The sequence below is a fragment of the Melospiza melodia genome, chromosome 4 (assembly GCF_035770615.1).
Source record: "Melospiza melodia melodia isolate bMelMel2 chromosome 4, bMelMel2.pri, whole genome shotgun sequence".
Classification (NCBI taxonomy): Eukaryota; Metazoa; Chordata; class Aves; order Passeriformes; family Passerellidae; genus Melospiza; species Melospiza melodia.
In genome coordinates this window covers 89487962-89500302 of record NC_086197.1, presented here as the reverse complement: position 1 = coordinate 89500302, position 12341 = coordinate 89487962, and the positions used below count along the sequence as shown (strand labels likewise).

General features: G+C 44.9%; 1 protein-coding gene across 1 annotated transcript in view; it reads right to left on the bottom strand.

Annotated features, from left to right (window-relative positions):
• Positions 1 to 2145: 2145 nt before the first annotated feature.
• The window catches only part of LAMB1 (laminin subunit beta 1), a 42955-nt gene continuing 32759 nt past the window's right edge, over positions 2146 to 12341 (bottom strand). Inside the window, exons 25-33 of the mRNA XM_063155482.1 lie at positions 10667 to 10851; positions 9234 to 9475; positions 7567 to 7770; positions 7040 to 7184; positions 6079 to 6286; positions 5771 to 5912; positions 4770 to 4946; positions 3351 to 3510; positions 2146 to 2459 (exon numbers count right to left, since the gene is read on the bottom strand). Of these exons, the coding sequence (XP_063011552.1) occupies positions 2323 to 2459; positions 3351 to 3510; positions 4770 to 4946; positions 5771 to 5912; positions 6079 to 6286; positions 7040 to 7184; positions 7567 to 7770; positions 9234 to 9475; positions 10667 to 10851 (1600 nt within the window). The 3' untranslated portion in view covers positions 2146 to 2322. The remainder of the gene's footprint in view (positions 2460 to 3350; positions 3511 to 4769; positions 4947 to 5770; positions 5913 to 6078; positions 6287 to 7039; positions 7185 to 7566; positions 7771 to 9233; positions 9476 to 10666; positions 10852 to 12341) is intronic.

Genomic DNA, 12341 nt, shown 5'->3' with positions numbered 1-12341 from the left:
ATTTCAGAATCACTTCTAACTTAACAAAGGTAAATGTTAAGTGTTAATCATGTGATCTGCAAGTTCTTCCCAGAAGCCTTCTCTTTCAGAAACAGTTTGGTGTCTACTCCCTCCACCCCTGAATACTTAGCAGTCTTACTGCAATTCATTCTTGAAGTTCATAAGTTAGAAAAGTTTGTATCTCATTTTATGTTAAATGAAGCTTAAAAAGCCAGGGAAACTTATAACCAATAATACTTCTAAGTTTGTACTGGAGACTGAGTTTTCCAGACACTTAAAAATAAAAGTCAAGGTCTTAGAATTATTTTTGTTACTTCTCTAGCTGTCATTCCCATTCTAGTTAAGTGTACAAAAAAGCATAAAAGTAAAATGAGCTCCTGAGCCACCTGTCAATAATCTCATGGCAGTTAGGCCTGAGTGGTGCCAAATTGGCACTTTGTAGCAGCTGCTGAGTGTACTGGCAGTGAACAGTGCCTGATACTGCTGTCATGATCAGTTCCTTCAGAATTTTTTTTTTTGTTGTGCTGTTTGTAATCTCTGGAGCTTAGGGGTAATTATTTATTTAACCAGAATGCCCTTCAGTTTGCTCAGGTGGTGCCATATCCTGCTGTCCTGATTTTGATGATTCCACCTGCTTATCAAACCTGATTTCCTTTTATCACAAGATAACCCACATAGCTGGTCAGTGAAGCCACCTGATGTACCCTTTTTGGATTTCAGCAAAGCTTTTGATACTGTCTCTCATAGGCTCCTTCTGCACAGAATGTCCAGCACACGGCTGGATCATTGCCTCACAGGTTGGGCACAAAGGGTTACAGTGAATGGGTGGCCTCAGTGGGGACCTGTCACTAGTGGGGATCCACAGGGTTCCATCTTCAGTCTTGTGCTCTTCATCTTCATTAATGGCTTGGAGGCAGGACAGGAAGGGCTACTCAGCAAGTTTGCAGGTGATACTAAACAGGGAGGAGCTGTTGAGTTCCTCTAAGGCAGAGAGGCCCTGCACTGAGACCTTGACAAATTACAGAACTGGGCAGTCACCAACCACTGAAAGTTCAGCAAGGGGAAAGTGCCAGGTTCTGCACCTGGATGTATAGACAGACTGGGGAATGAGAGGCTGGAAAGCAACAGTGTGGAAAGTTGAATTATGAGTCAACAGTGCCCTGGCAGCCAGGAGGGCCACATCTGTGCTGGGGACAGCATCGCCAGCTGGGCAAGGGGGGAGATTGTCCTGTTCTCTGCACTGGGGCAGCCTTGAGTGCTGGGGGCAGTTTTGGGCACTGCAATACAGAAAAGACATATAAACTGTTAGAGAGCATCCAAAGGAGGGCAACAAAGGTGGTGAAGGGCCTTGAGGAGAAGCCACATGAGGAGTGGCTGAGGTCAGTGGGTCTGTCCAGCCTGGAGGAGACTGAGGGGAGACCTCACTGCAGTTACAACTCCCTCATGAGGGGAAGAGGAGGGGCAGACCCTGATCTCTGGTGACCAGTGCTGAGGGAATGGCCTGAAGTTGTGTCAGGGGAGGTTGATGTTGGATATCAGAAAAAGGTTTTCACTCAGGGGGTGGCTGGGCACTGGAACAGGCTCCCCAGGGCAGTGGTCACAGCACCAAACCCAACAGAGTCCAGGGAGTCTTTGGACAGTGCTCTCAGGAACGTGGTGTGACTCTTGGGGTGTCCTGTGCAGGGCCAGGAGTTAGACTTGATGGCCTTTGTGGGGCCCTTCCAACTCTGTTTATTTTGTCAGTCCAAGCTTGAATTACCATATAAACTTGGTACATTCATACTTTCAGTGCTGACCTCTCTGTTTTCACTCTACATATCAAGGGTACATATCATTTCATAATCAATAACATGAAAGTAGTCTTAGGCCTAACTGGGAATCATGCAGGGGCTACACAATCCTTTTTGAGTGCTGTGGCATAACAAACTACACATGGATGGTATTTCTTCACTCACTGCTAATTTGGTCTGAGTCACCATATTATGTTTTATAGTAATAGTAACCCTTCTTTAGAATTACACAGCTCAAGCCAAGTTTTTATTAGATCTCTAACCAATGTAAGAACAAGACTTGCTAAAGGATTAATTGGTGTACCATTGCAGCTACTGAAAATAGGCAGGAACTTAATGAGTCATACCAGGTACATACAGTGATACAAAAGTACTGTTTATTTTCAACATCAAAAAGTTACTTTTCTTTGGTTCTGTGGCTTTAAAGTCAATATAAAACCTGTTCACCTTTTCAGGTCTTAATGTAATGTCAAAAAGAACTAGTATAATACTTGTAAAACCCATCCTGACCACAAGCACTTCCCACTCCTGTTTACAAGCAGGTGCTGTAAACAGCAACCTTCTGGCTGATTGTCTGTAAGAGGGAGCGAACTGTCTCCTCCAGCTCCACCAACTGCTTGGCTTTGTCTTCCAGAACTTTCTGATTGTTTTCATATGTATTTTCCAAATCTGTAGGCAAAGGAAGGTGAACAAAACAGCTTAATTGGTGGTGTTTTGATGCATGTAAATCATTATAGATAAACTACTATAAACATTTATTTCTAGTGTGGAAGATATTCTGATTGGGGAAAAAAAACCAAAAAACAAACACAATCCCCCAAAATCAACAAAGGCTGGAATGGCATCTTTTGTTTCCTTAACACAGGGATGAAAAGGAACAAAGAAGTTATTTTCCAAAGGTGAAAATCTGAAAGTATATTTTGAGGATTAAAATAATTGTACTTCCTTGCTCTATAGTGGCTTTTACAGAACAGTGAAATGTTTTGGCTTGTGATGATTAAGACTATCAGCAAGTCACAGTAACTGTGCAGCAGTAGCAAAGAGGGGAAGAATGAATTCCTGGCCTGGCAAAACCAGAAGGAAAATTTAATTCTGTCTCTGCTAGCCAGGGGCAGATTGCCTTGTTCTGGTTCAATCAACTTTGTCAACAGTAAATGTTAAATTAAACTGTGAACTGGAACTCCTGTGTCCTGATTAGCTTTTGTTTTAAGAGCTTTCTGGGGGGAGTGAGGGGAGCACTGTTTGAAGATGGGGTCTTGCTGGTACAGATGAGTCCTTGGCCTGAGCAGAGTAGTTTTGTTCCTTCCCTGTGGTGGTTCTGGGGACAGTGAGAGATGCCTCACCAGAAGTTTGTGTCTCCCCTGTAAGTTTCAGCTTATTCTATAGAAATCTTTGCTTCAAAAGACTGTATTATGTCCAGAAGAATAAGGAAAGCAGATCAAGTCTCAGTAACAAAAAAGTACCTTTTCTTTTCCCCTTCTGCTAATGAATAGCTGGTCTAACAGCAAGAAATTGCTTCACATTCTAAGGTGCCAAATGACCTCCTCAGAAGAGCCTTACCTTTGAGCAGCTGGAGTTTGCTGTTTGCTTGAGCCAACAAGGCTTTAGCTTCATCTTGCAGCACGCCTGCTTTCCTCCTGGCCTCGGCCGACTCCTCTGTCTTCCTGGCAATGAGCTCCTCCACGGTTCTGTACTTGCCGCTGAGCTCGCTGCTGAGCACCTGTTCCCAATGCAAGCACAAGGTGGAGCTCACACAAAGCCAATCAGCGGGAGATGGCATTTCCTCCCTCTGTCCTTTACTAGTCCAGCTGCCAGGAGGGGCTACGCTGGCAGCTCACTTGACAAGGGCACAAACGGTGTCAGGGTATTTCCTACTTTCTGTCCAAGACTAGGAGCTGTGGTGAAGACTCATCAGTTGCTCTTCTGCACATCTGTGGCTGTTTTACAGCTTCAATACTGGCACTTGGCAGAGATTTATGGGATTCAGTTCCAGGGTTCTGTAACTAATGGAAACCATGGCCCCTAGAACTGCTGGAAAGCTACACCTGGCACTGCTCCTGGCTGAGTGGCTGCATCTGGGGAGGAATAAATACCCCTGCTACCCTTTCAGCAACAGGAACTGAACTAGCTGCCCAGCTGGTGTTAGTGAAGGTGCCGGCAAAGTCATGAGGTTGGTTTCTCAGCTGTGCTTTTGTTGTGGGGTTAAGATTAAGAAGTCCTATGGCCCAACTAAATTCAACCATTGAGCAAGATAACAAACCAGAGCAGCACGGGAATTCTCTTGTGTTTACTTGACAGCACCTGAAATTCTACTTAATGTTTGGATATTGTTGAGTTGATGGATAATGCAGCTCTCCTGTCAGAAAATGGCTCCCTGGAGATTGGTAGGCTAACTACAGACAAGAGATGGGAGCAATGAAACTTCCTTTGGCAGATTGGTCAATTGTTTTGTTAATGAACATTCTTTTGCTATTACAAAAGTGTGTAGCAAACATTGGGAGTAATGCCATATGTTCACAGAGAAAAATCTTGCATCTCCGATATTTAGCAATTACTTCAGTTTTTTGTTAGGATAATTATTTTTCCTGTTGCTTGATTCTGTATATGCCAAATTCTGGTTTGTTTGTCCTGAACCTATCATTGTCATAGAACCATAAATACTCTATACAAGTGGAAAAAAAAAATTTCCAGTTCTCCTGTGATATATAGTAAAGCTGAGGAACAGAAACCTATCTGTGAAAGGCTGACAGGTTCCTTGCAGCTATTTCAGAACCCGAAAACTTCCCAATAAATCTCTCTCAGGATCTGATACCAAAGTAAAAAGTGGCTATCTTTGGTTAGAGCATAAATTTTGAGTGTTTTCTACCCTCAGAATATGAACAATAAATGTGATGGATCACATGGATTCATTGATCTCCCTTTAGCCAAACATGGGGAGTTTTGCTGGCTTCCCTTTAGGATTGTTCCTGAGCTTCTCACCTTTTGAACTTCATCAGCATTTTGTTTTGCACTAATAATTTTGTCTTCTATATTTCCCACAGTCCCTGAATTTGTAGCAGCCTTTTGTCTAAGGTCTTCAACACTCTTCTCTAGCTCAAACAGACGTAAGGTAGCATTGTTCAGGGTTTCTGCAGATGCTGCATTTTCAGATTCAATCTAAGAGAAAGAAGAATGAGAGTTAGACTTTCAAAGGACAATGGATATAATACTAAACTTTCTCCATAAACCCTGCTCAACTAACTAGTTTGTGTCCATATATCTGAGTTAAAAGCAGTGTTTTAGTTTTGCTAGAAATGGCCCATTGCAGCCAGGGTGAAAAAGCTCAGTGCTTGAGAATGGCACATAGGGGGCTGCACAACCATTAAGGAACATGGTCAAAAAGTATTTGATTGCATTATACACGCAAGAGTTGACTAATCCACTGACAAAACTTCAGACATTTGACTCCATCATGTGATAATGGACTTGTAAAGCTTCTAAACTGGCCAAGCTTCATAAGTATAGATAGCACTGTGGTCTCGTGAGGCCTTTGAGATGAAGTCTGCAAATACTTTATCTGACAAGATTGTAGCACTTGGCACTTCAATCCAGCCTTTCTTTATTTTAGTCTGGTGCTGCAGTGTGGATGACACTGAGCACACCAATGCACAACCAGTGTGGCTGACAGATGTGGCTTGCCAGGGGTCTTGTCAGACCTGCTGGTTTAGAGGGCTACAATCCTGCTCATTTAACTTGGCTGGTGCAGGATACGGGGTGAGAAAAGCCTTATGGTGTTTGTTGTTGTTGTCTGGTTTGGTTTGTTTATGAGCAAAAAGTCCCCACTTAAAAGTTGATGTGAAGGCAGGAATGGTTTAGATGCATTTTAACTGCAGCCTTTGCTTTGCAGTACCCAAGAGCTTTCTCTAGACAGGCTGCATCAGTTTCTGAGCATCAGACTTGGTGCTGTTCTATTATGTTAAGAAATACTCAAAAGAACTCACCGAAGTCAGCAAGTCTTGAGTTCCTTTAATATCTTCATCAGCTTGTTTGATGGCTTTTTCAGCTGCATTTTGAGCTTTTTCAGCTTCTTCCAGTGCTGCTTTCACCATGTCTGCAGTGACTTTAACATCTGTTGCCCCTTTGCTGTGGAGCAAGATTGTTAATGCTAAAAATGATCTTACTTTGGAACTGGAAAAAGAACATAGGCTGCAACGGGCTGGTTTTGCCCCTTACTGAAGGAATGAGAATTTACATCAGGGAAAGTTAAACTGCATTTTCTGATGCAATGAGATGAAACAGGGCTGCATACCTTGCTCTTTTAGCTTCCTCCAGTAGCATTTCTGCTCTGGCAATGTCTCCAGCACTCTGCTGCAGAATGACCTCAACATCAGAAAGGCTTTCTACACGCTCACGAATATCTTCTGTCAGGGCCTGCAGCTGCTGGGGAGTGCTTGGCATCTCCATGTTCAGCACTTCATTAGCCACTGCCTCAATGCTGTCCAGGTCAGCACTGTCTTCTAGCAGATGGACACAAATGACAGAGATGTGAGTAAAAGCTTCTCTCTGTCACATCTCAGCACTCAAATTCTGTTCAGCTGTTTCCTTAAGAAGGAAAATAATGAGAAAACTTCCTCCCCCAGATGTATGGAAAATCAACGGTGTTAAAGTTACTTCCCAAGGTGAAACTTCCCTCTCAGGAGAGGCCCAGCAGATGTATAGGCCCTGCTGGCACAGCTCTCTTGGAAGCCATTTGAAGATCTTGGTGCTCAGCTGCACCACTCTGGGGAGGACCCGAGCCCACAGGAAACAAAACCAACAGCTGCACGTAGATTTATTTGTGCTCCCAGCACAGTCAGCCCTGAGCAAACAGGCAAGGAATGGGTTGCTGGCAAACAAGGCTCTCATTTAACCTTTAATTGCTTTCTTACAGGGAGAGAAATGCAGTTTCTGACTCCCTTCCCCTTTAATACTACTTTGTCTTTCTAGCCAGAACTTACAGACATACTTGGCAAAGTACAGCAGTACAAAAGCCTCAGCTGAAATGCACACAAGAACATGTCACAGTTTGCTCTCACTTTCTTATTATCTTGGTTTTCTCTTGTTTTTTCTCATGTTTCCAGATTTCATCATACACACTGTGTCTAAGGGAGGTGCGGGGAATGATGACAACAGTTGAGCTAACTCTTGGAAGATAATACAGATGTAAAGCTGGTTTTCACAAACCCAGAATTAAAATATTATTAAATATTATTAAAATGTAACGTTCTTACGCATTAGGAAGTCTCTAATCTGTTTAATAAGATTTCTCAGATCTTCATTGCTTCTGTCCACTTGTTCTTTTGTAGCATTGGTTTTAAGCAAAACTGCTTGTGCATTTTGTTTTGCTTCATCTGCTCTCTGTTTTGCCTCAGAAACCTAAAGAAAGGAAAATGGAAGGCTTGCTTGCTTATCTTCTTATGCTTTAGGGCTTGTTTTAAAACAATTCATCTGGAGTCAGAAGTAATAGTAACAAGGAATGCTTTTTCTCATAAAACTCACAAAACACTTGGAAGCTGGCCCTGATCCATACCACCAGTGCTAGTTTAAACAACTCAGGCTGATGTTTAGTTATGCATGAAGCTTCACTCTAGCAAGCTCCCTTTCTGAAGATATTTACAAGCATGATGAAGTTACAGAACCCAAAAGAAGTATTTTCTGCAGAAAACCATCACATACTTTATCAATTAGAGTCTGTGCTACAACAGACAGATTTTCCCTTTTCTTTTTTACTATCTTAACAATTCATTTGGCATATTACCATTCTGGAGAGTTGCTCGACTTCTGCTAATGCGCTGAGGATGTCTCTGTCGAAATCCATAGCCTTCTGCCAGGCATTGTGAGCCACGGTCACCAGCCCGTCACAGCCGGGGCCTCCACACTTCCTCCTGCCCTCGTCGGTCCGACAGCTCAGCCCCCCGCACTCGGACTCGGCACACGAGGCTCCCGGGGCACTGCCACACGTCTGCAGGGACACAGGGGAAGCAGTCACAGCCTCGTGTCCATTCCATTGCCTGGGAGCTGGAGTAGGACACTTCCACCACAAAATTTCAGAGTCAACTTCTTTTCCAAGAAGCAAAACTATTTCTATCGGCAACACTGTGCTGAGAGTTATCCACTGCTTGGTCAATTGTTTGGTAATGAAATAACACAGGAGTTGGTTTAAGCAGAGGGAAAATTAGAAAATTCCCTGTTCTTGTGAGGCTCTTTTACCTTTTCATGCCCCCCCAAACCCTCCTTTTGCCAAATGATAGTCACTAAATCAGGTTTTGCAGCCAAAAAACCTCCCTGGAAAAACCTGGGGGCTGAGCCAAGTTAGCTGCAGCTGTCTTCTGTGAAGTGTAAATGAGTCCCTCTTACCTGTTTGGCACGTAACCCAGCAGTAGCTAGAAAGCAGAAAGATGTGTCTCTGTGTGTGTGTGTGTGTGAGTGTCTTATGATTACACCTCCAAGCAATTCAGTATTTACTGCCTTGATAAACATCTACCCAAGACTTCAGTTCTTAAGAACAGTCGGGGCAGGAATGTAGGGGAAGGGAAACTAAACAGAAAGATGTCTCTTTCTTCCCTTCAGAGAAAAAAAGGAGGGCTGAGGGAGTGGGAGGGATGACTGATTGTAAAGGACAAGGGACAATCAGAGTGTGAAGAACTCACTCTCTACCACAGGCCTGGCCTCCCTGGGGGAGTTAATGAGGGGTGCCCTGCAGCCTGCCTTCACCCCAGGGTTGTTCAGGGATTGTTCTCTGAATGCAGCTGGCCAACTTCAAAGAGAAACTGAGGAACACCCAGCCTCTCCCAAGAAAAAGCCATCCTTAATCATATTTACAGATGAGCAGGCGCCTTCAACAGAGAAAATGCCCTTTTGACTCCATCTGCCTGTAAATTCTGCTTTGTCTCGAGCAGGAGGATGAGCCTGGGGGGATGCTGAGGCCCGGGGGTGTGTGCAGAAGCACAGCCTGGCCAGGCACCGTACAGGCACAGAGTGCATCTGATGGAGCTGCAGAAGGGAAGAGGGGAGCCTAGGGAAAGCAAGCACTGAACTCAGGATAGGTTGAAGAGGATGGCTCTCAGCCCAGCAGATTTTCCACACTTTCCTGCACGTGGGAACTTTGTCCCTAGCAAAGAACATTGGATTAGAACAGGGGTGATGCAAAAACAGGTGCTCTGTTGGGGCTGGGAAGAGTGGGAGGAAGACCAACATGAAAGGCTGGTCTTTGAAAGCCAGTAGTGGCAGAGCCCACCAGTTAAACAACCCAGCTCCAGCCCACAAAACCGAGGGGTTGCTCAACCAAGCAAGGGGCATTTCTCATGAACCAACTGCACATCTCACACTGCCACATCCCCTACAGCTCCTCCCTGCCCCTTGCTTCATCACAAACCTAATTTTGTTTCTGCCATGGGTTTATCCCAGCCATTCTCAGCTGTGTACCTTCTCAGCCACCTCAGAGAGATCCAGGCTCTGCAGCTTCCCAGCGAGTTCATCCAGAAGGCGTGACTGCTCCTCTTGGTTAGCCTTGAACTGGGCCTCCTTCTCGTTGATCAAGTCTTGCACTTCCTGCCGCGTCCGCGCCGACAGCTCCACGGCGCTGTCGGGATCAACGGTGGAGGCATTGACCCTCTCCTCTGCCTCCTGGGACATCTGGAAATACTTGGTGATACTGTCCAAGGCTCCTGCAGAAATCAGAGGGAGTTGATGTAAACTCTGTTGAGTAACCCAAAGTAATGTATATGACAGATGTTAGCAGATGACACATCAGGATTAGTGATTTATCACATTAAAGGAAACGCTGGCCTTGGCAGCTGTGCCATTGCAAGGATGACAGAATTTGGCCTCTTGTAGGAAAAAAGTTTGCTTCTTTGCTTGGTGGAGAGTGTCAAGTTGGTCTTTGAAGTTAAGCCTTTCTCTGACCCTAGTGACTGAATTCTGCCTGCCCTAAGGGCGAGAGGAAATACAGCCTTTGAAGGTTTTTAGGGGAACAGTTTGTTTTCTAAGGATTCCCTTATCCCATCAGTTCTTACTGCTTGCCCTGGGATGTCTGGCTTATGGAGTCACTGCTTGGAAACTGGTCAGAGCTTTCCTAAGAAACAACTGCTTGATGAAAGATGCTGATTTATGGAACTGTTGATTTTGGACAACTCCTGGAGAGGCCTTGTGTGGGTGTGAGGGACCCTGTGGAGGTGGCTATACTCTGCAGCTTGGGGCAGCTTTCCTTTGCCAAATGCCAAAAGTCAGGGACTCCCCTATACCCACATGCTATTTGCCTCAGTCTGAAATCTCCCATGTTCTCTGGAAACAACCTCAGACTTCCAGAAAACCAGGAAACATATAAGAAAAATTATAAATACTTTCTTTGAAGTCAGCTTTCCAGATTTCCAAATAATTTTGTGACATTCCTCTTCCTCCAGCAAATTTTGATTCTTGGCCCATTTCAGTGTGCCAGTGGACATGCCAGGCTTGGGTGGGTCAGGAGAACTGGACCATTTACCACAAGCTCTTTTTTTTCACCCAGAAATAGCAATATAACAGACTGAAGGGAGCAAGGGGAATGTCCAGGCATATCTTGAAATCAGTGGTGCACTTTCTTCTATTGTGTCTCATCTACAATGTGTTCAGCATGATACCTTAAGACGATTCTGTGCCCCAAGAATTTGAGCCAGCTTTGCAACGTGCAGAGGAAGAGAGACCAGATGAGGGGGCAAAAATTCCTGCTGCATCAGCAACTCTGCTAATGCACAGAAAGAACCTGTCCCTGAGGAACTGTGCTTTATTACAAGTTAGAAGATTAATCTGGTACTTAAACCCATGCATCAATTAAATCTTTGGCCACCCTGCTGGTTTCTCCCCCTCCCTGTGACACTTACCCCGAACATCAGAGATCTTGATGAACTCTAGCTGCTCTGCAAGCTCTTTCACGACGTGGTCCAGACTTTTGGCATCTGTCTCCAGTGCACTCAGGTCTGTGTCTGTGCTATTGCTCTTTGCTGATAAGGCTGATAGGTTTTCTTCTATATCAGCTATCTTAACTGTAACATCTGCTGTCAGCTTTCTGTAAAAGAGGCACAGGACTCAGCATGGGGAGGAAGATGGGTCATACACCTCATACTTCACTGGAGCATGGTGGCCAGAGATGTACCCAGCTTCTCCCATGGCAGGACCTGTCCTCCCTCAGTGGAGCTCCAAGTGATTTGTAACAACCTGCCTACCTAAAATACTGTTATGTTTCCTTTAATATACAAACCTACCTTTTAATCTACAGCACATTTATAAACCCAAAGTGCCAAATCACTCAGAAAACAGCTGCATTGTGTAAGATTAACTGGAGGGAGATTCCAGAGGACTGGAGTAATGCTCTTGTATCATGGCAACTGCATAGGTCAGAGTTGACTACTATGATCCATACATAATTTGCTCCCCATCCCACACAGCTCAAATGTAGTTTTGATTACTACGAGCTCATCGGACAGAATTGAACTTCAGGAAACAGGGAGGGGGGAGCCTTAGTTTTAGCACAATGGATTCTTTAAACTCTTCTGTACAGATCCCTCCTCACCAGAGTTTTGAAGGAAAACCTCCTGCTCTATGCATTCACTCAGTGAGCCACGGAGCAGGCTTTAGCTAATGGGATAACCCTAAAAGGAAAAGCAAGTGAGTTACATGTCAAGGCCACTGTGGAACAGAAGTGGGCATAGGAAGCTATTCCCATCCATGGTGATCCCCTCAAGCCAAGCATTTCCTCACTCTGAAAGAATCAAGGCAGTACTTAAAATCTAAGATCAATTTACAGCTCTCTCAATAGTCTAACAGCCTGCTGTTTTCCAGGACTCCTCCAAAGCCCAGTACTTTCTATACAGCCAGAGAGGAGCAAGAACAGATACACCTAAGGCAAGTTAGGCAAAAGCAGCCCCTCAGCTGTTCTGATCTCCCTCAATACACACAGAGTCCAGAAGCAGCAGCAACCCTCAGCTCTCCAGCAGGAGGGAAGGGAGCTGTAGGACACAAACTATTCCTAATTGAGACATTTGTGCTTTAATCCTCGCCCCTTTGCCTTGTGCAGTTCCCTTCACAATGCAGAAGCAAGTTGGAGCAGTGGCAGACAGGGCTAGAAAGCCTCTGTAATCCTACTTAATGTTACACTGCCCCATCTCCAGACTACCATCTTTTGTATGCTTAGCCCTAAAAGAAAATACAAGGCTCCTACTCTCAGAAAAAAAGGAAACAATCTGTGTTATAAACCTGGTACTTCCCCCAACACGTGCTCAGCGTGCAGAAAGAAGCCCAAGTTTCCAACTCATCAGCGCCACACGGAAATCCAGGAATTTAATCTCTCCCCCTCTTCATTCTCTCACATAATAGCAGTGTTTGTCCTTTGCCCTGGGGCAGCACAAGGCAAGCATGAGTGGCTCCCTGGTAATTATCTGCCTGGAGAGCAGTGGGAGCAGGACAATCCAGCCCAGCACGTGGCAGCTGCACTGCTCCTGCCTTCCCACCAGGTTTCTGCCCAGTGGGAAGGGCACTCACTGCCGGGGCTGAGCATGG